This window comes from Mirounga angustirostris, unplaced genomic scaffold (genome assembly GCF_029215605.1).
Source record: "Mirounga angustirostris isolate CCGP_5_RB_7025 unplaced genomic scaffold, mMirAng1.0.hap1 SCAF_7, whole genome shotgun sequence".
Classification (NCBI taxonomy): Eukaryota; Metazoa; Chordata; class Mammalia; order Carnivora; family Phocidae; genus Mirounga; species Mirounga angustirostris.
The window spans coordinates 61,843,147-61,863,441 of record NW_026991715.1 but is presented as its reverse complement, the minus strand read 5'-3'; the positions used below and the strand labels follow the sequence as shown (position 1 = coordinate 61,863,441).

Below are 20,295 nucleotides of genomic sequence, written 5' to 3'. Positions count from 1 at the left end.
GATATATACATACACATATAAGTATATGTAAACATATATTTAATAGAGTACAAATACTCCACAGTAGGTGCTCAATCAATATTTGCTGAATTAAACTAGACAAGGCAAACAAATCATAATCATTCGCACAATCAAAAGCAAATATTTAAAATAAGTTAAGTATTTGAATGCCTATTACTCTCCAATTCTCTCTCAAAATAAACACACTATTATCATTTTGAGTACACCGCATTCCTGAAGTGAGGGGCCATAACAGAGTTTACTTGGGTAACATGGCAAGAAAATTATTAACCAAGGGCCACTTAATGTAAATACCCCTTTCTACCAACATTTAATTCACATAAGTAGAAGTAAATTATGCTGAGAGAAGCCAATTGTTTTGCTTTTTTCAAACCAGACTTAATTCATTGCTTTTCTAAAACTTAATTAGTGAGTCTAAAAAGCTCAATGAGGTTTAAGTTTGCATTTATCAGGATAATAAACAACAGATCTTATATTCCAGTGATGCATTCAAACATGTTAATGATCCTTGGAAATATGTGTCTAGAAATATTTCACTGATAAATACGTATATCACAATATACTGATATAAATATACTAATTAGAGCCACATGTAAATGTTTGCCAAAATTCTACTTTTAAAAATAATGTTCTTATTCAGGAAAAGGCTTATACAAGGTTACAATATTCAGTAAAAAATATTCCTAAAGCCTGCTATTCACAGCTTTTCACACATTTATTTGTCCTCTTACAGAATAGCACACAGCACACATAGGCACTCAATGAGTATTTACGGAATGCATGAATTTAAAACCCAGTGTCATAAATGTCCAGTCAATAATACAAAAATAACCAATTTAAAGATAAAAGTTTGGAGCCAAATTTTATGCATATATCTCACTCTGCTAGATTTTCAGTATTTCTTCCATTGAGTACAAAAAGGATTTGCAATGATTTAGAATAACAACATATCTATAATTTCATGAATATGAAACTAAGATCATAAGCCATACAGTAGATCTTCATATTTAAGACAGCACATTTTACATGAGCTTTGAAAATGCTAATTTTGGATCTCATCTTAGAGATTCCAATTTAATAGGTCTCTGATACATGGCTTAGAAAGTTTTAAACATTTGAAACAAGCATCTCAATGATTCTGATGCAGCTATTATAAGAACCATATAAGAGAAATACTCCCATGCATGAGAAGGGGAAAACTACACCAAATTTGTTTCTGCACCTGAGCCTTGAATTTAGCTCTTGCTTTCCTGGCAGCCAAGACAAAAAGGAATTAAAGAAGAAATAACCATTGGCTGATGAGAGGAGGCCTGGCAGTTTGTCAGAGAAGGCCAATAAATTGCTTCAAATGTTTGTGTAAACAGGCACAGCATGCACTCGGAGGGAAAACAATTCCCTAGCATTAACAAAAAATGACTTATCAGGTGGCACTTCATGTAAAAGACAGTAAATAATAAAAATGAAAATTAACTTATGAGCAATTTTGAAGACCATATAAAACATCATCAAATGGGTATGTCTAATTTTCTTTATTTTATTTTATGTATTTATTTTTGAGACAGAGAGCGAGCATGTGCGCACAGGTGAATGCCTGTCTGCACGCCTGCGCTAGTCAGGGAGGGGGGCAGAGGGAGACAGAGAGAGAGAAGATCCTAAGCAGGCTCCATACCCAGCGCAGAGCAGGATGCAGGGCTCAATCTCACGACCGTGAGATCATGACCTGAGCCAAAATCAAGAGTCAGACGCTTAGCTGACTGAGCCACCCGGACACCCCTAATTTAATTTTAAAGCACAAGTACAAACTTTTACATACTGCTGGCAGCCTCTCTGAAGAACAAGAAAGATGCACACTCCTTACACTCCACAGTCCCACTCCTAGATAACAGCCTGGATTCAGAAAATTCATTCATGTGCACCGGAAGATGTGTGTAAGACAAGTACCAGTACTGTTTGCATTTGCCACAAATCTGAATCATGGAAAATGAATAAACTGTGGTAGGTGCATACACAATGGAATATCCACAATTATAGCAAAATGAGTAAACTAGAATTATATGTATCCATATGGATGAATTTCATAAATACAATATTGAGGGGGCAAAAAGCCACTTGCAGAAGAATACATAGTGTGATGTGATACATATAAAGTGTAAAAGCATACCCAATAACTCTACGTTGTCTCAAAAATATACCTATGAGATAAAAATACAGAGAAATACATAGGATGAAAACTATAGTCAAGAAGGGCAGCTCCTCTAGATGGTGTGGAAGGTAAATGAATTAGGGAGAATTATGGGTTCAGTGGTATTGGCAATGTTTTATTTCTTTAGTAGGGTGGCAGTTACCTGGGGGATTGTTATAGGTCTGAGTTATTTCACAATAAATAAATGAATAATATGAAGGCATAATATCAAACCATATTCTAGTAAGGATCTAGGATATAAATGAATGTGGTCCATGCAGACTCCTTTCCAATTGTAACAGGAAGAGAGGGTGAGGACAGAAGAAAAGACAGGGAACAGGGTCCTTATACTAAAGCAGTGCATTCCAGATACAGCCCTCTAAGGTTAGAGACCAAGGAATCTCTGCACAGCAGATACCTTGCAGCCATTAAAACATGTGAGATTAATCAGCATGAACTGATAGAGAAATATGTCCCCCACATATTAGGAAATAAAAGCAAGCTGCATAGCAGTAATGCTTAGTATAATATCGTTTATATAAGAGAAGGTTTACATATACTTGTACATCTGTGGAAAGTTATACAAAGAACCATTAATAGTTGTTGACCTGGGCAGAAGGCAAAAGTTCCACTTTATGCCCTTTATACTGTCAAGCTGTTTTCATAATAAGTATCTATAATTTTTAAATTAACTTTTATAATTAAACAACTGAGCTCTCCAGCAAGGGCTTGGGGAAATGCTTCTCAACCTCAGCTGCACTTCAAAACCATCTGGACCCTTACATAACTCAACTTCCAGACCCCAGTCCAACTTAGAAGCTCTGAGGGTATTGTCCAAGTATCACTATTTTTTAAAAGCTCCATTACAAAAAAAAAAAAAATCCAATGGGGGTGCCTGGGTGGCTCAGTGGGTTACATGTCAGACTCTTGATTTCAGCTCAGGTCATGATCTCAGGGTTGTGAGATTAAGCCCCATCTGTCTTGGGCTCTGTGCTGGGCGCAGAGCCTGCTTTAAGATTCTCTATCCCCCTCTTTCTCTGCCCCTCCCCTCCTCATGTGCACATGTGCACTCTTTCTCTCAAAAAAAAAAGTCTAGTGTACATTAAGGGTTAAAACTCATTGTTTTAGATGTTACATGTGCAAATGACAATGTGAGTTATGAAAATTAAAGACACTAATCTTGTATACTGATCCAGACAAGAAAACCATCAATGCCTAAAGGAGGAAGAAAGAAGGTTATATATAGGCTGGGTTAAAGACTTTTTGGAAAAGTAAGCTCTGATACACTGAAGCACCTGGGATGGTTTATACTCAGAACTGCAAATTCCATTCTACTGAGTAGGGAAGAGAAATTTGCCCTGGAAAAAAATGTTCCCAGACAATGACCATATAAGCATTTCACTGGACTCCTATAAAACCTCTCATTTTGACTGATACTGCCCTTAATTTGAGGTTGTATCTTTGTTACGTATTTATTTCAGATTTTTAAAAAATATTAATAAGCAGAAGAAAAGAACACTCACCATAATCCCATATCCCTCATGATATTTTGGAATATAAGCCTTCTATTTAGATGATTTTCTCTGCATATATTTACATATATAATTTCTCATACAAAAGTGGAATCATACTGAATGCCAGGCTCTGTAACCTGCTTTTTTTGCGTATTATTTTTTTTTTAATTTTTAAAGACTTTATTTATTTGACAGAGAGAGAGAGACAGCGAGAGAGGGAACACAAGCAGGGGGAGTGGGAGAGGGAGAAGCAGGCTTCCCACTGAACAGGGAGACCGATGCGGGGCTTGATCCCAGGACCCCGGGATCACAACCTGAGCCGAAGGCAGACACTTAACTGACTGAGCCACCCAGGCACCCCCTTTTTCTGTGTATAATAACAAGAATATTCTTTCACGTAATACTGCCTCTGGATGGGCCCACCAGGACCAGGTAACTGTAAAATGTACCCCCAAGTAGCTGAAAAAACTGACACGTGTGAAGGAGCTAATTCAGAATGAAAACTACTATACTAAAACAATGAATTTGGTGTTTGCAAGGTTTAAAGCTTAGTTGTTGCATTACTCAGTGACCGGTAATCAGTCCAGCTCCTCAACGCTGCCTGGTTTATGAGATTAAATGCATGTTATCATGCCATCAGCATGGAGGAACAAGAAGCTCATGGTTCAAGCCTGCCACTAGTTAGTCTTATCATTACAAATCGTCTAACGCAATAAAAAGGTTTTTTTAAGCTGTTTTCTTAAGCAATTTGTTTTTCTAGGTACTGCGAACTATTTTAAATGAACAAGTTTTCCTTTGTGGAAACCTCTGAGACAAATCTGTGACTTCCCCACCAGTGTTGGTCATCATGTGATAAATATTTTAAGCTTCATTGCTGGCTCCATTTTAATCCGTCACCCTCATTTTTACTTATGCTATTTGAAATCTTCTGTAAACCAACACTTAATTCCTTTCTGGAAGATGGCAGGATAAATATGAATGAATGAGCAAGCAAATAAAGACAGATATACCATCACTCCTCCAGCACTGCATAATCTTACTGCATTGTAATGCCTTGTGCCTCCATGTCCCACACCTGAGTTTCCGAAGGGCGGGTCAAGTGGTCTCATTCGGCTTTATATCCCTAACGCCTAGCATCAAACTCTGGTACATGGTAAGGGTTTAAGAAAAATACGTGTTCAGTACACTAGTGTCTTGGCCTTGTTATTGAGCGAGTGCTCAAGTGTTCTAACAGCCTACAGTTTGTGCTTCCGACCCAGAAATGTAATGGCCATCTTATGGTACAGCCTCCTTGCTGTGCTGCATGTTAGCAGTTAAGATCACTTCCAAAATAGCCACATGCAGAAGAATGAAACTGGACCATTTCCTTACACCACACACAAAAATAGACTCCAAGTGGTTGAAAGACCTCAATGTGAGACAGGAGTCCATCAAAATCCGAAAGGAGAACACAGGCAGCAACCTCTTTGACCTCAGCCGAAGCAACTTCTTCCTAGAAACATCGCCAAAGGCAAGGGAAGCAAGGGCAAAAATGAACTACTGGGACTTCATCAAGATAAAAAGCTTTTGCAAAGCAAAGGAAACAGTCAACAAAACCAAAAGACAACCTACAGAATGGGAGAAGATATTTGCAAATGACATATCAGATAAAGGGCTAGTATCCAAAATCTATAAAGAACTCATCAAACTCAACACCCAAAGAACAAAGAATCCAATCAAGAAATGGGCAGAAGACATGAACAGACATTTTTCCAAAGAAGACATCCAAATGGCCAACAGACACATGAAAACGTGCTCAATATCGCTCAGCATCAGGGAAATCCAAATCAAAACCTCAATGAGATACCACCTCACACCAGTCAGAATGGCTAAAATTAACAAGTCAGGAAACGACAGATGTTGGCGGGGATGCGGAGAAAGGGGAACCCTCCTACCCTGTTGGTGGGAATGCAAGCTGGTGCAACCACTCTGGAAAACAGTACGGAGGTTCCTCAAAAAGTTGAAAATAGAGCTACCATATGATCCAGCAATTGCACTACTGGGTATTTACCCCAAAGATACAAAAGTAGGGATCCGAAGGGGTACGTGCACCCCGATGTTTATAGCAGCAATGTCCACAATAGCCAAACTGTGGAAAGAGCCAAGATGTCCATCGACAGAAGAACGGATAAAGAAGATGTGGTATATATATACAATGGAATATTATGCAGCCATCAAAAGGAATGAGATCTTGCCATTTGCAATGACGTGGATGGAACTGGAGGGGATTATGTTGAGTGAAATAAGTCAAACAGAGAAAGACATGTATCATATGATCTCACTGATATGAGGAATACTTAATCACAGGAAACAAACTGAGTGTTGTTGGAGTGGGGGGTGGGGTGGGAGGGATGGGGTGACTGGGTGATAGATACTGGGGAGGGTATGTGCTCTGGTAAGCGCTGTGAATTGTGCAAGACTGTTGAATCTCAGATCTGTACCTCTGAAACAAATAATGCAATATATGTTAAGAAAAAAAAAAAGAAGAAGAAGAAGGTAGCGGGAGGGGAAGAATGAAGCGGGGGAAATCAGAGGGGTGGACGAACCATGAGAGACGATGGACTCTGAAAAACAAACTGAGGGTTCTAGAGGGGAGGGGGGTGGGAGGATGGGTTAGCCTGGTGGTGGGTATTGAGGAGGGCACATTCTGCATGGAGCACTGGGTGTATGCACAAACAATGAATCATGGAACACTTCATCTAGAACTAATGATGTAATGTATGGGGATAAAAAAAAAAAAAAAAAGATCACTTCCAAAATCAGATCCTCCTCCTGAATTTCCCAGTGTTACTGACAAGTACCACCATTCACTCCTCTTGGTCACCTAGGCTTGATGCCTCCTTGTCTCAGTTCTTTATCTATCTCTCTTCATCCACTACTGTAGTTACCAGGGCCTGTGTGTTCCAACCCTGCAACATCTCTCCTCTGTCCCTGTCCACTTCCATTTCTATCAGTCTAATTAAGATGCTTGGGATCTCCCCAAGAATTACTGCATGACATCATGCCTTTGTAAAGTCTGTCTTTCACAGTGTGGCCAGATTAATCTTCCTGGAACCTCAACTATAACTCTGATCACATCACTTCCCTACTCCTACGTCTTCAAGGACTCCCCACTGCCCATGGGATTAGCTTCCATTTGCCTGATCTTGACTTAAAGGTCCATTCATTCAATAGCCCTGTTCTTGAGTGTTATGTATGTATGTTTGGACCTCTCTCCAGGTTTGGGGAGGGAGAAGGGAAATGTACAAAACATGAAACTCAACTTCTGGGAATGGACCATACAACAGTAGAGGTAGACCTGTACATGAAGAACTATAAAACTAAAAGTGGTAAGAGCTTTAAAACAAGGCAAAATACATGGATGATGGAAGCACAGAGATGAGAAAGATTAATTCTGGCTATGGGAATCAAGGAAGACTTCATGAAGGAGGTGGATTTTTAACAAAAAAAAATTAGTAGAAGTATTTCTGGCACGGGAAATAATACAAACTGAAAAAAAAAAATGGGAAAGCACATAATAGCTTCCTGCAATTCAGAAGGAAGTGCTGGGTTCACACATAGGTAAGGTGAGGGAAAGAAACAGAAAACAAGACTGAAAAGGCTGGGGGTCATCTGGTGGTTCCTGACTGACATGCTTGGAGACCTTTATTCACCATTAGAGGTTTAGCAGCAGAATGACCTGATCATAGCTCTGCTCTGATAGCACCTCACAGAGGCCTGAAAACTGACTGGAGAGAGGAAAAAAGGAAGACTGAGAGAGCAGGGAACCAGTTTCTGCAAAAATATGTAGTAAGTAATGGGTGCCAGGATTAGACCTGAAGCAGGAAAAAAATACATCAATGGTCAAAGAGTGCGTTCAGCAATATCCACTGGGGACAATGCAATCACACAAGCATATTTTACCTGCTTCTTTCCTGCCTGACTGAGGAGCGTCGGAGTCCAGGTGACACGGTATGTGTCTCAAGTTTCGGACCACAACCAGCCAGCCCAGTTAGGCTGTGGTGTGTGGCACCTAGAGCTGTAGACCCACCACTGTCCAAGCTTGGGGAGACTCGTCCCAGGCCCCACCCTTGTCCTTCCCATGTTTTTATCAGTCAGAACACTGTGTGTCCTCCTCTGTGGTTCTTGGAGCCAACATCAAGTCCAAATTGCTCTACACTTGCCAGGTTTTATCCAACTCTCCACCTCACTCACCTCCCAAAGCCAGACACTGGGCACCCTGGAATACTGCCAAATGGCCAGCCAACTCTCCTGTGTCCTTGCTCTCTTCTCCACATGGGTATTCCCTCCCATTCCTCTCCAGTCCCTCCCCTGCAACCCTCTTCAAAATCAGCTATTCATTTCCTCACCTCCTGCAATACCGCAAGGATTCTCCTGCTCACCACTCTTATTTCTAGGCTCTACCTTCTGGTAATAAAAATAGCTCCTTTGAGGTTATACCATTTGACCATAACATCTTCCCTTTGTCCATGTTGTCAGCTATTCAACTTCAAATCACAACCCCTCATTCATCAAAGTTGTTAACATTTGGTGTATATTTTCTTCTCTGCCTCAAGAGCTCTGCCAACTCTTCTGGTAGCACTGAGGGTCCATGTAGCTAAACCAGCCAACACCATCTACATAATCCTAGATCTCCTCTTAGCCACCTCTCCTCCTCTCTTCTACCTCAGCCGTCCAGCACCAGGAGCACATCTTGGACTTCATCAGAGACATGAACTATTTCACCTCAAAAGCTGCCCACTCTGGCTCACGCAGCACCTCTACAATGGCTGTTCAAAGCTCTCAGGACTCTAGCCCACCTACCACTGTGCTTTCCCCTGGGTCCTCTTCTTTGTTGATGTTCCATGGTCTATTATTCCCAACATACCCTTGCCAACTGGTTTGTTGTTGTTTTTTTTAGATTTAAAGATTTTATTTATTTATTTGACAGGGGGAGTGGCAGAGGGAGAGGGAGAGGGAGAAGCAGCCTCATGCGGGACTTGATCCCAGGATCCTGAGATCATGACCTGAGCCGAAGGCAGACGCTTAACCAGCTTGAGCCACCCAGGTGCCCCCACTTGCTAACTCTTAAACTCCCTCTGCTTTTTCATTCACTTCTCTGGAAAAACTCCACCCTTGGAGGGGTTGCAAAAAAGGGTGATGCTCTAATTCTACCATTCCTTCTTTGCTTATTAGCTCGGGTACTTCTATAATGAGAAACTTCCTCTCATCACCTGTGTGGAAAGAGAATAGCTGCTTGATATTCTCTTTATTTTTCAATTTTCATTCTCCAACGTGATTAATGATTTTTTTGTTGTAAATATCATTATTAACTTACTCTAATATCCTCCAAGGTAATCAATGCATTTTTTAAATCATAAATTTATGGGTCTAATACATCCCCCTGGATATCCCACTGAAACATGTTCAAGTCTACCATTCAAAAACAAACAAAACAAGTCCCTCACTGGATCTCTCACCTCCTCCTCCCAGCCAAGCTGCCTGGTGACACCTAGACAGTCTATTTCTTGAGCTCTCACTCACTCCTTTACCATCTTTAACTGGAGTATGGTCCCACCACTCCACGAAAACTGCTCTTGCTGGGGCGCCTGGGTGGCACAGTTGGTTGGGCATCGTACAATTGGTTTTGGCTCATGTCGTGATCTCAGGGTCATGAGACTGAGCCCTGCGTTGGGCTCTGCGCTCAGTGCAGAGCCTGCTTGAGATTCTCTCTCCCTCTCCCTCCGTCCCTGCCACTCATGCTCCCTCTCTAAAACAAATAAATCAATCTTTTAAAAAAAAACAAACAAAATAGCTCTTGCTAAGGTCACTAATGACCACCACTTTATCAAGATCAAAGTTGACTTTTCAGGCTTCATTTCACCTGACCGCTCTGGGCTGCTGGCCACTTCCTTTCTCCTTGGAGGAGTCTTCCCCTGACCATGTCACATCCTGGTTTTTGTCCCCCTGTCGGGGGGGGGACAAAAGTAAGCTTATCATCTTACTCATCGATGACATGTTGGCATTCTTAGAACACTATTTTCTCTATTATACTCTCTGCTGAGATGATCTCACCCACACCCAAGACTTAACTTACCACTTATACAAAAATGTCTCACAGCAAATTTGTATCATTACCTTTCATCTCTCCCTCTGGACTCTATACACAACTGTCTATATGACAGCTCCCCTCAAATGTTTCAGAGTATTTCTACTTACTACATATAAAAATAAAGTCAGGATCTACGGAAAAAAGAAAACCACCCTCTTCCAGTAAATGCCAGCATTGTCCAACCAGATGCACAAACCACTGTCATCTCTGACAACTCCATTTATCTCAGTTGCATCTCCCTTCTATCACCAAGTCCTGTTGATTTACTTCCTGAACACCTTTCAAATGCGATTCCTTTCCACTCTAACACTACAAACCTCATCCAAACTACTGATACCTCTCCCTAAGACCACTACTGATAAGGTTACTACTGTGTCCTTCCTCCAAACATTCCCTGCATTGTAGTCAATGTAGATGTGATCATGCCAAGCTTTGCCTAAACCCTTTAATGGTTTCCCATGGCTTAGGATAAACTCCTAACACTCTACACTCTGTGTAACTTGCCCTTACCTATTCTTCAGCTTCATATAGAATAATGCTCCCATACAGAATCACTCTTCAGTCCCTTAACTACGATTTTTTAAAAAAATGCTAAGGGCCTCTGCACACATGCTTCCTCTGTCTGAAATGCTCTTTCTTCCTTTGATTGGTTAGCTCACCCTTCAGACAGGCCTCAAGAATCACTTGCTAAGGGAAGCCTTCCCCTGTCCAGATCATACCCCAGTCTCACAGGCTGTCACGGCATCTTGTACATAGCCTTTGTAGACTTGTCACAGCTGCAATTTCACTTTTTTTTTTTTTTTTTACAATTTTTTTGGTTAATGCTGATCTTCTCCACCAGGTAAGTTTTACCGGAACAGAAACTATCGTTGCATTGTAGTCCCAGTGCCTGTCATATGTTAGATGCTAAGTTAGTATATGTTGGATTAATGAATATATGAAAATGAATAAATACCCAAATTTCTTGAAATTAGTGTGGTTTGTCCTTTTTCAGAAGGCTTATACTTGCTATCACGGAATGTACCTTATATAAAGTATTTAATATAGAGGGCATAGGGCAGTCCCTATACATAGATAAAAATGTTTGTTACACTACTATTTTAAATATGTTATTATTATAATAAAGTTTAGCTGTTTTTATTATTATCACTGAATTCATTTTTTCTAGGCAAACACTATTTTCTGATTACCTTTGGATCCATTCCCAAACACTTGCCTAACTCCATGAGGAAAGCTGGACAAAAGCAAATTCTTACTTTCTGTTTCCCTTGCAATTATAGCCATGAGAAATAGGTCTGGTTAATGAAATATAAGTGGAAGTTTTCTGGGAGGCTTCTGAAAAGGTACTGATTTCCTGGGGGGGGGGGGGGAGAAGGTGCGTGGGGGGGACTGTGGCATTCTGTCTTCCTTTTTCCTCATGTGATGTGATGTTTGGAGTCACAGCAACTATCCTGCAACTATGAGGGAAAGGCCAGCAAAACTGCAGAACCACTGAAGCAGCAGCCCACCCCAAGCCTTCTCACTGTATGAGAAAAGTAAACTCTTATTTTCTTTTCCATTACTTGTATCTAAAGACATCTGTAATTGACATTCTGCTCACTAACAAGATTCTCTTTCAGACAAATCACCTTACTTTGCCCAAGAAGTCCTTTCCTTTCTTTTTATTTTTCTCTTCCCCTTTTAATCTTTTTTCTCTTTGTTAAATTTCTCTGTCACTCTCCCTAATAATGTAACCAAAATAAAAAATATATATACACACACACATATACATACACACACATTTTTTTTTTTTACAAAATAGAAAATTAATGACAATTTAAAAAGTAAAGACAGATTCCTTAAATTTCTTATACTGAGTTGATCTACAAATATACGGAGATCAAAATAACATCTGTTTGTGATATGGCATCAAAAAGAATTTAGGTCTCTTTGCTTTGCTTACTCTCAGACTAAAAACCAAGCTCTTCAGGTAAAGTATTTTAATGTCTACTCAAGTGCATCAGTATCAGCATGTGATATATTCTGATGTAATTCCAAAGTCAAGTATCATATAAATATGCAGCTAGACAATAAATCAAACACTTATACACAAAGCTTGACTACACACGTATAGACTATATTTGATTTTTCCAAAAATGTACATGCAAGAAATATAATACTTTAAGAACTGATAAATCTGAATAAAGAGATTAAACTATGATTTTCCTATTAGTGAGACCAGGTACTTCACCCGTATTCCTAATATGACATGCAATTTGGGATTATAAATTAAGGGTAAGACCTAGTTGGTTGTAGGTAATGTTCTTAGAGTAAAAAAGAAAAGAATATGAATTAAATTATCTTGGGCCAGTGTCCTTTTCAGTCTGTTCTCAGTCCCCCACCTATAAAACAAGGAGAGTGGACTGGTTTCCAGACTGTTCTCCGCAGAGCCTATCCAGGCAAGTCTGCAAGCCTTCCACTCTGACTCAGGCAGAGGAGATCTGCTTTTATGTTTAAATATTCATCTTTTATGTAAGATTTTTGTTAAAGAACTCAGTAACTAAAAATAACTTAAAAATAACTGGACAAAATGCTCTCCTTGGTCTCTTCTGATATTAATATTCATGATGAAATGATTTCTTTACGCTCCTAAGCTTTAAATATTTTAAGAGCAAATCTATTCATCTAAATATGTACACAGAAAGTTCATGTGACAATGTGGGCTTGCTTTATTTTCAGAAATATATTCAAATAGAACTAATGTTTTTACCTTGTGAAAATGCCATCCACGATTCCAATTGTTGCTTCCTCCGCAGGAATGTAGGAGCCCATCTGAGCCATGATAGTAATCAATGCAACTTGTTTTATGTAGGAGCTCTTTCCACCCATGTTTGGTCCAGTGATTATCATTACTCTCTCTGAATCCCCCTAGAAAATCAAAAAGCAATTTCACTTATTGTACCCAAAGGGCTTTTATGCCCTGCCTATAATTTAGCCCATAAATGGGAATGCATTAGGCAAAAGATGGCTTTCTGGTATTTAAATATGTTACCAATTAAGTATCACAAAGGGAAGGAGGACCTCCTTGTCTTCAACCTGAACTGTGTAACTGCAGAACATTGAATTCTGAGCAACGCACAGGATTGTTTCTGCATATGAAAAAGGAAACAACAGGAGCAAGCAAATGAGATAACTACTATGGCTTTCTCATTAAATATTCATTAATCTGCTTCTGTGTGTGTTTTTTATATTGCTTACATTTAAAATCTATCAATTTTCATTTATCCATCCTAAAACTACACACATTATATAGCTAATTGCTCAAGGCCCTAATGTGGGTTGGTAGCACAAGAACTGTCTCAGTGACAGATGGATGACTACTAAAGAGGTTTATAGTAACAAATTCTAGATATCAGCTTTATCAGCATTTTTCACTGGCATTTCACCAGAGCATAGAAAGGAGGCAGAAAAGCTCAAACACCTGTACTAATTTAATTTCTAGAACTTGCCTCTATTAACCAATTATAGTACTTGCCACATACAGACTCATCCTAAGGGAAATTGTCCAGCTGTAGCCCTCTGCAGAGGAGTGAGCCCGAGGCATCCATGTGCTCTGTGAATCCACCACATTGGGCAATACCTGCCTGGTCAAGAGTGGCCACTGTGTAACTTACCAACAGCCCTAGAGGTGGCCTCACATAAAAGGGCTTCTGAAACTAATCAAATAATCTCTTGGGGGTTTAAACTGAGTACCATGCACTGATTCAATTTGGCGGAACACAGAACAAGGCCACAAAGCACTGGGGACCATGAATAAAAAGTTATGAGGAAACAAAAGGTATGAAGAAAAATTACATAGAACAGGGAGTAAGGGGCACCTGGGTGGCTCAGTCGTTAAGCGGCTACCTTCGGCTCAGGTCATGATCCCAGGGTTCTGGGATCGAGCCCCGCATCGGGCTCCCTGCTCAGTGGGAAGCCTGCTTCTCCCTCTCCCACTCCCCCTGCTTGTGTTCCCTCCTCTCGCTATGTCTCTCTCTGTCAAATAAATAAATAAAATCTTTAAAAAAAAAAAAAGAACAGGGAGTAAAAGGGGGAGTTAGCAATGAAAAGGAAGGAAAAGCAGAGGAGAGTCCAGAGGGGTGAGAAACTTCATGCTAATAATGAGGGTCTCAGTTAAAATATTGTAAAGTCTTACTATTGAGGGGATAAAAAGAAAACCGTTTCCATCTCTAAAGTTGTCTTATACCCTAAATTAACTAGATATTTCCAGTTTCACTAAAGCCAAGCTGTACTAGAGATTTGTTCTCCCTGTGATTCCTTTCTCTTATGGCAGGTAGCTGTAAAATGAGCATCATATGTCTCCATTATTTGAAGGAACTTGAGGGCGCCTGGGTGGCTCAGTCGTTAAGCGACTGCCTTCAGCTCAGGTCATGATCCCAGGGTCGGGAAGCCTGCTTCTCCCTCTCCCACTCCCCCTGCTTGTGTTCCTGCTCTCGCTCTCTCTCTCTCTGTCAAATAAATAAATAAAATCTTAAAAAAAAAAAAAAAAAGAAAATGAAGGAACTTGAGTGAAATCTACGTTTCTTGGAACAGAAAGAGCTTAGCACAGTGAAAGCAAAGAAAGAAACTTCGCATGAATAGAATGATAAAAATGATAAAATAAAATTAATTCTCCTACAGAGATTTAAAAATAATAAACCTATTGTAAACAACCAAATATGTGACCTAACCAAGTATTTCAAAAATTTAAATAAAATGAACAGCTTTTTTAAAATTGGCAAAAATGATACAAGAAATAGATAATCTGAATAATCCTGTATCTATTAAAGAAACTACATTGTAATTAAAAGCCCTTCTGTAAGAAAAACTCCAAACCCAGATAATTTCCCCACTGATTCTTGCAAATATATAAGAAATAGCACTTATCTTACAAAAACTCTTCTACAGAACAGATCAAGGGCAACTCTTTACCAAAACATTTCAAAAATCCAACCGAATCCTGATAGCAAAAACCCGACAAGAACATTACAAGAAAGAAAAATTACAGGCCAATTTCATCCATAAATATATATGTAAAACTCCTTAGAATATTAATAAACCAATCCAAAGCTACATAAACATGTGGAATTTTTGAGTATAAGGTGGGCTTAATAGTCAAAGGCCAATCAATGTAATTCACCACATTAAGAGAATAAAGAAGACAAATCAGATGATCTCCAAAGGCACAGAGAAAACATCTGATAAAATTCAGTATCTACTCATTAAAAAAAAAAAAAGGCATGAAAAGGAAATAAAAGGTACAACCATTGGAAAGAAAATAATACAACTGTCATTATTCCTACATGTCATGATTATGTTCCCAGAAAATTTAAAGAAGTCTATAAAAATTATTATAAACAATAAATGAATTAAGCAAGATCTTTGGATAGAAGGTCAGTATTCAAAAGTCAACTTTATTCCTAGATTTTAGCAATTAGTAACTGAAAATAGAAAATTTAATGGTACAATTTACCACAGTATCAAAAGAAATCAAATACCTAGGAATAAATCTAACTAAATGAGCAAGACCTCTACACAGCAAACTACAAAATATTTTTGAAAGAAATTAAAGAACACCTAATTAAGTGAAAGAATATACGATGTTCATGGACTGAAAGGCTCAATATTATAATACTATAATAAATAAACTACTATGGTTCTGGCACAAAGACCCACAGTGGAATAAAACAGAAACAGACTGGGGCACCTGGGTGGCTCAGTCCATTGAGCATCTGACTCTTGGTTTCAGCTCAGGTCATGATCTCGGGTCGTGAGATCGAGCCCTGTGCGTAGGGCTCCGCGCTCAGCACCATGTCTGCTTGTCCCTCCCCTTCTGCTCCTCCCTCTGCTCACACTCTCTCTCTCTCGCAAATAAAAAAAATCTTTAAGAAAAAAAAGCACAGAAACAGATTGATGTGTATACAGTTACTTGACTTATGACAAAGCTGACACTGTAGCACAGTAGACAAAGGTTGGTCTTTTGAATAATGGTGTTTGGTCAAAAGGATGTCCATATAGAAAAATAAGAAATCCTGACCCCTAACTTACATCATAAACAAAAATCAATTCCAGGTAGATTATAGCTTTGACAGACAAAAAAAAAAAAAAAAGATTACTGGACAATAATATATGATCTTGGGGTAGAGAAAGATTTCTTGAACAGATCACCAATCATAATTAACTATAAAAGAAGATTTAAAAATGGAAGTACACTGGGCGCCTAGGTGGCTCAGTCAGTTAAGTGTCTGTCTTCGGCTTAGGTCATGATCCCAGGGTCCTGGGATGGAGCCCCACATCAGGCTCCCTGCTCAGTGGGGAGCCTGCTTCTCCCTCTCTCTCTGCCTGTCACTCCCCCTGCTTGTGCTCTCTGTCAAATAAATAAATAAAATCTTAAGAAAAAAATTGAAGTACATTAAAATCAAATGCTATTCACCAAAAGATGCCCTTAAGGAAATGAAAAGCTACAGAATAGAAGATTATATGTATTATATATTTCTCAAAGACTCAAATCCAGAATACATAAAAAACTTCTACAAATCAAAAGAAAGATAACCCCCCCAAAAATGGTCAAGAAAACTTTAAAAGAACATGACAAAAAAGAAAATACATAAAGGGCTTGGTATAGGTCAGAGATAGGATTATAAATAAGCAAAAAATAATAATAATAAATAATTGTCATATTCAATAAACCATGGTGAGACAATCAGGTACCTATGTAAAAAAAAATAGAGTTAGGCCTGACTCTCACACAGAGGCCCCAAATTGAATCTAGATAAGGGAATTAAGTGTGAAAAGCAAACTTTAAACTTTTAGAAGGAAACATGGAAGTACAGCTTAATGACATCAAGGCAGAGAATGATGCATTGAACAAGACAGGAAAAGCAACACAAAAAATATAAATCTGTAAATCTATTAATTTTTTAAAAATATTCTATTAAGTCACCAAACACAAAATGAAAAGATCTAAAATAAAGAAGTAGTACTCCTACATAGTAAAAACACCAAAACAATGGGAAAATGGGCAAAGGACATGAATAGGATATTTATAGAAAAAGAAATACACAAGGCCAAAAACATATTCTTAATCAGGAAAAGGAAAATGTAATCACAGGATTTTTCAAGGGACCTATAAGCTATCCCTAACATTCAAATGAAGGAAACAGTGAAAATTTTTGAAGGAATAATTTTTAAAAGACACTTTCACATTCATCATATCATCAAAAGACTTAAAAGTCTACTTTTGCAGCATGTTGGAAGTATATGACAGCAATTTGGAAATGCCTAGTAAAGTTAAAGATTCTGTATACCAGTCTACATGACCCAGCAATTCCTCTTCCAGGAGTCTACCCTAGAAAAATACACAAGTACTCAGAAAGATATTTATAAGACTGCTCACTCTAGTACTGTTTGTATTCATAATAGACAAAAAAAGCAATCTAATTGTCTATCATTAGGAAAATGAGATCTACTTTGTACAATTATGAAAACAATCATTTACAAAATAGCATATGACAGGTTCAACGTGCCATATTTATGTACATTTTTAAAATACACAAAATTATATAGTGTTAAAATATAAATATTATATAAAAGAATAAAAATATGCGTAAGGATAACAAGTAACATCAGCATAATGGTTATCAATCAGATAAGGAAGTGAAGGGGGAGGAAAAGGGAGAGCAATCAATTATATATAACCTTAGCTAGATCTTAACACTTTACTTATTTTATTTTATTTTATTTTTTTTAAAGATTTTTTTTATTTATTTATTTGAGACAGAGAGAATGAGAGAGAGAGCACATGAGAGGGGGGAGGGTCAGAGGCAGAAGCAGGCTCCCTGCTGAGCAGGGAGCCGGATGTGGGACTCGATCCAGGGACTCCAGGATCATGACCTGAGCCGAAGGCAGTCGTTTAACCAACTGAGCCACCCAGGCGCCCCAACACTTTACTTATTTTAAATAAATCTAAAGTTCATATCACAAAGGGTCATTCTTTATGATATTTGAGGGAAGGGTAAATGGGTGTCTGTTCTACTGTTTTCTATACTTTTTCATTTGAAACATTAGGTAGTTAAAAATTACTTAAATGCATTATCTTAAGATTTAATTATTTATTTCACAAATAACCATCACGAGCCATCAAACAACTCTTTATAAATCCATTAATATATTTAGGAAAAATTTACACAATTTCCTAATGACATCTTGTTATTTGGATTTCCAGCATATTTACATAAAAATAGAATACTAGATAAAAAGCCCCACATACTAGAAAGTAAAAGAGTGTAACATAAGGCGGAATAACCCACACAAGGGTTACATGTGCCACGAGGAGGCCCTGAACCATGAAGGTGTTGTTGGTGGAACCGCCTGAAGTAGAATTACCAAACCCAATGAGCAATAGGGGTGGGTGATGGAAGTGCAGAAACAAAAAAAATAATTTACTAAATAAGTAATTTAGGAAACCTATGAGGAAAAAATATAAAAATATACACCCTTTATCTCGTAGACAGCTTCTTTCTTCCAATGCCTTGAAAGATAAGAGTATTTATGCTTATTGCTCGATTCAGTGTCTTCATCCAATGGGAATCAAAAATTTGACAGGGTCCTGACAGGTCAAGATAGCTCTTGAGATCTCAGTTTCCTCAATTCTAAAATGAGAGAGTTGAATTAAATGATTTCTCACCCTCACATTCTATGACCCTCTGAAAAATAATATGTCCAAATTCAGGCATATGACACAGAGTAGGTGGCTCTGGGTTGAATCAAGAGGGGAAGCTGTGGAATTCACTTACACGAAGTACTTGGGAAAAATGGGTACACAGTGACCCCAGTCAGACGTGCGGTCCCTTCTGTGGAAGTGGTCTTTCCAGGCCTATCCAGGATCTGAAGATTTCAGACATGATCTAACTCGGAAGATTTAAGGAGTGAAATGCTTTCAACTCAACTATTTGTAGGTAATAAAGTGGTTGCTTTGCTAGTAAGCACTAATATTTATACCTGCAATGAGATATAGATTATATACTGGGCACACTCTAGTAAATACTGATGGGGAAAAAGAGACTGAAGAATCAGGAGGTATTCTGAGATGCATTAATACCTCTTGTCTCCATCTCAACTGCCACCATCCTGGGGGGCCACTGCAGTGGATCCTGACTAGTCTCTCTGCTTCTCTGCCCACAGATCATTCTCTACCTTGCAGTCAGATTGTCTTCAAAATTAAAACAGAATTTGTCTCCTGCTAAAAGCCCTCAAATAGCTCCACAGTGTACTAATACTAAAGCCTCAACTCCTCACCATGGCCTAGAGACCATGACGGCCTGTCTGGCCTAATCTCCTCTCACCCTCCACATGTTAACTCAGCACTAGCCAGACTGGATTTATGTTCTTCTTCTGTTCCTGCCTTCAGGCCTTTCCATAGCTGTTCCTTCCATCTGGGGTGCTCTTCCCTGAGATCAGATCCTTTTTGTCATTCAAGTCCAAACTCAAACATCAGCTCCCAGGAGACACCTTTTCTGACCCTCAACTACCTTAAGCCCCTCTAACCTGTCCTACTCTACGATGTTAACCCATTTTCTTTTTTTTTTTTTTTAAGATTTTATTTATTTATTTGACGGAGACAGAGACAGCGAGAGCAGGAACACAAGCAGCGGGAGTGGGAGAGGGAGAAGCAGGCTTCCCGCGGAGCAGGGAGCCCGATGCGGGGCTCGATCCCAGGACCCTGGGATCATGACCTGAGCTGAAGGCAGATGCCCAACAACTGAGCCACCCAGGCGCCCCCATTTTATTTTCTTTATACCTTTTATCCTTTTATCCCTCTCTGAAATTTCCTTAATTTTATTGTTTACTTATTACCAATGTCATTGCTAGAAAGTAAGCTCCCATGAGAGGAACTATGTCATCTTGTTCATCCCCACTGACTACAACAAGGTCTGGCAAAAAGAAGGCACTTAATAACCGGTGAAAGGCACCACAACAGGGATATTCACCACCTTACAGATCAAAAAATCATTTGCATTCTCTCTAGAAACGAGTCAGGAATATGTGACTCCCTTTCTTCTACAGTTCCCAAGATGACATAGTAAGTGAGGAAATGATCAAGAATCTCATATATTGGGCGCCTGGGTGGCTCAGTCATTAAGCGCCGGCCTTCGGCTCAGGTCATGATCCCAGGGTCCTGGGATGGAGCCCTGCATCAGGCTCCCTGCTCAGCGGGAAGCTGCTTCACCCTCTCCCGCTGTGCTTTCTCTCTCTCAAATAAATAAATAAAATCTTAAAAAAAAAAACAAAACACGGATGGATGGATGCATGCCAATAAACCAACACTGAAGTACTGTACCAAGAGGACTGTTTCTGGACAGCACCTACTGCCTGAATAAACCTTTGCGGAAGCTAGAGTTCAAACTTCCAAGTTTTTACCTCAGTACTAG

At 39.0% G+C, this 20,295-nt stretch overlaps 1 protein-coding gene across 5 annotated transcripts in view; it reads right to left on the bottom strand.

Annotated features, from left to right (window-relative positions):
- MSH3 (mutS homolog 3) overlaps positions 1 to 20,295 on the bottom strand; it is a 187,540-nt gene that overhangs the window by 31,501 nt on the left and 135,744 nt on the right. For all 5 annotated transcript variants that reach the window (XM_045897423.3, XM_064596296.1, XM_045897431.3 and 2 more), the window contains one exon: positions 12,597 to 12,754. In XM_045897423.3, the coding sequence (XP_045753379.1) occupies positions 12,597 to 12,754 (158 nt within the window). The remainder of the gene's footprint in view (positions 1 to 12,596; positions 12,755 to 20,295) is intronic.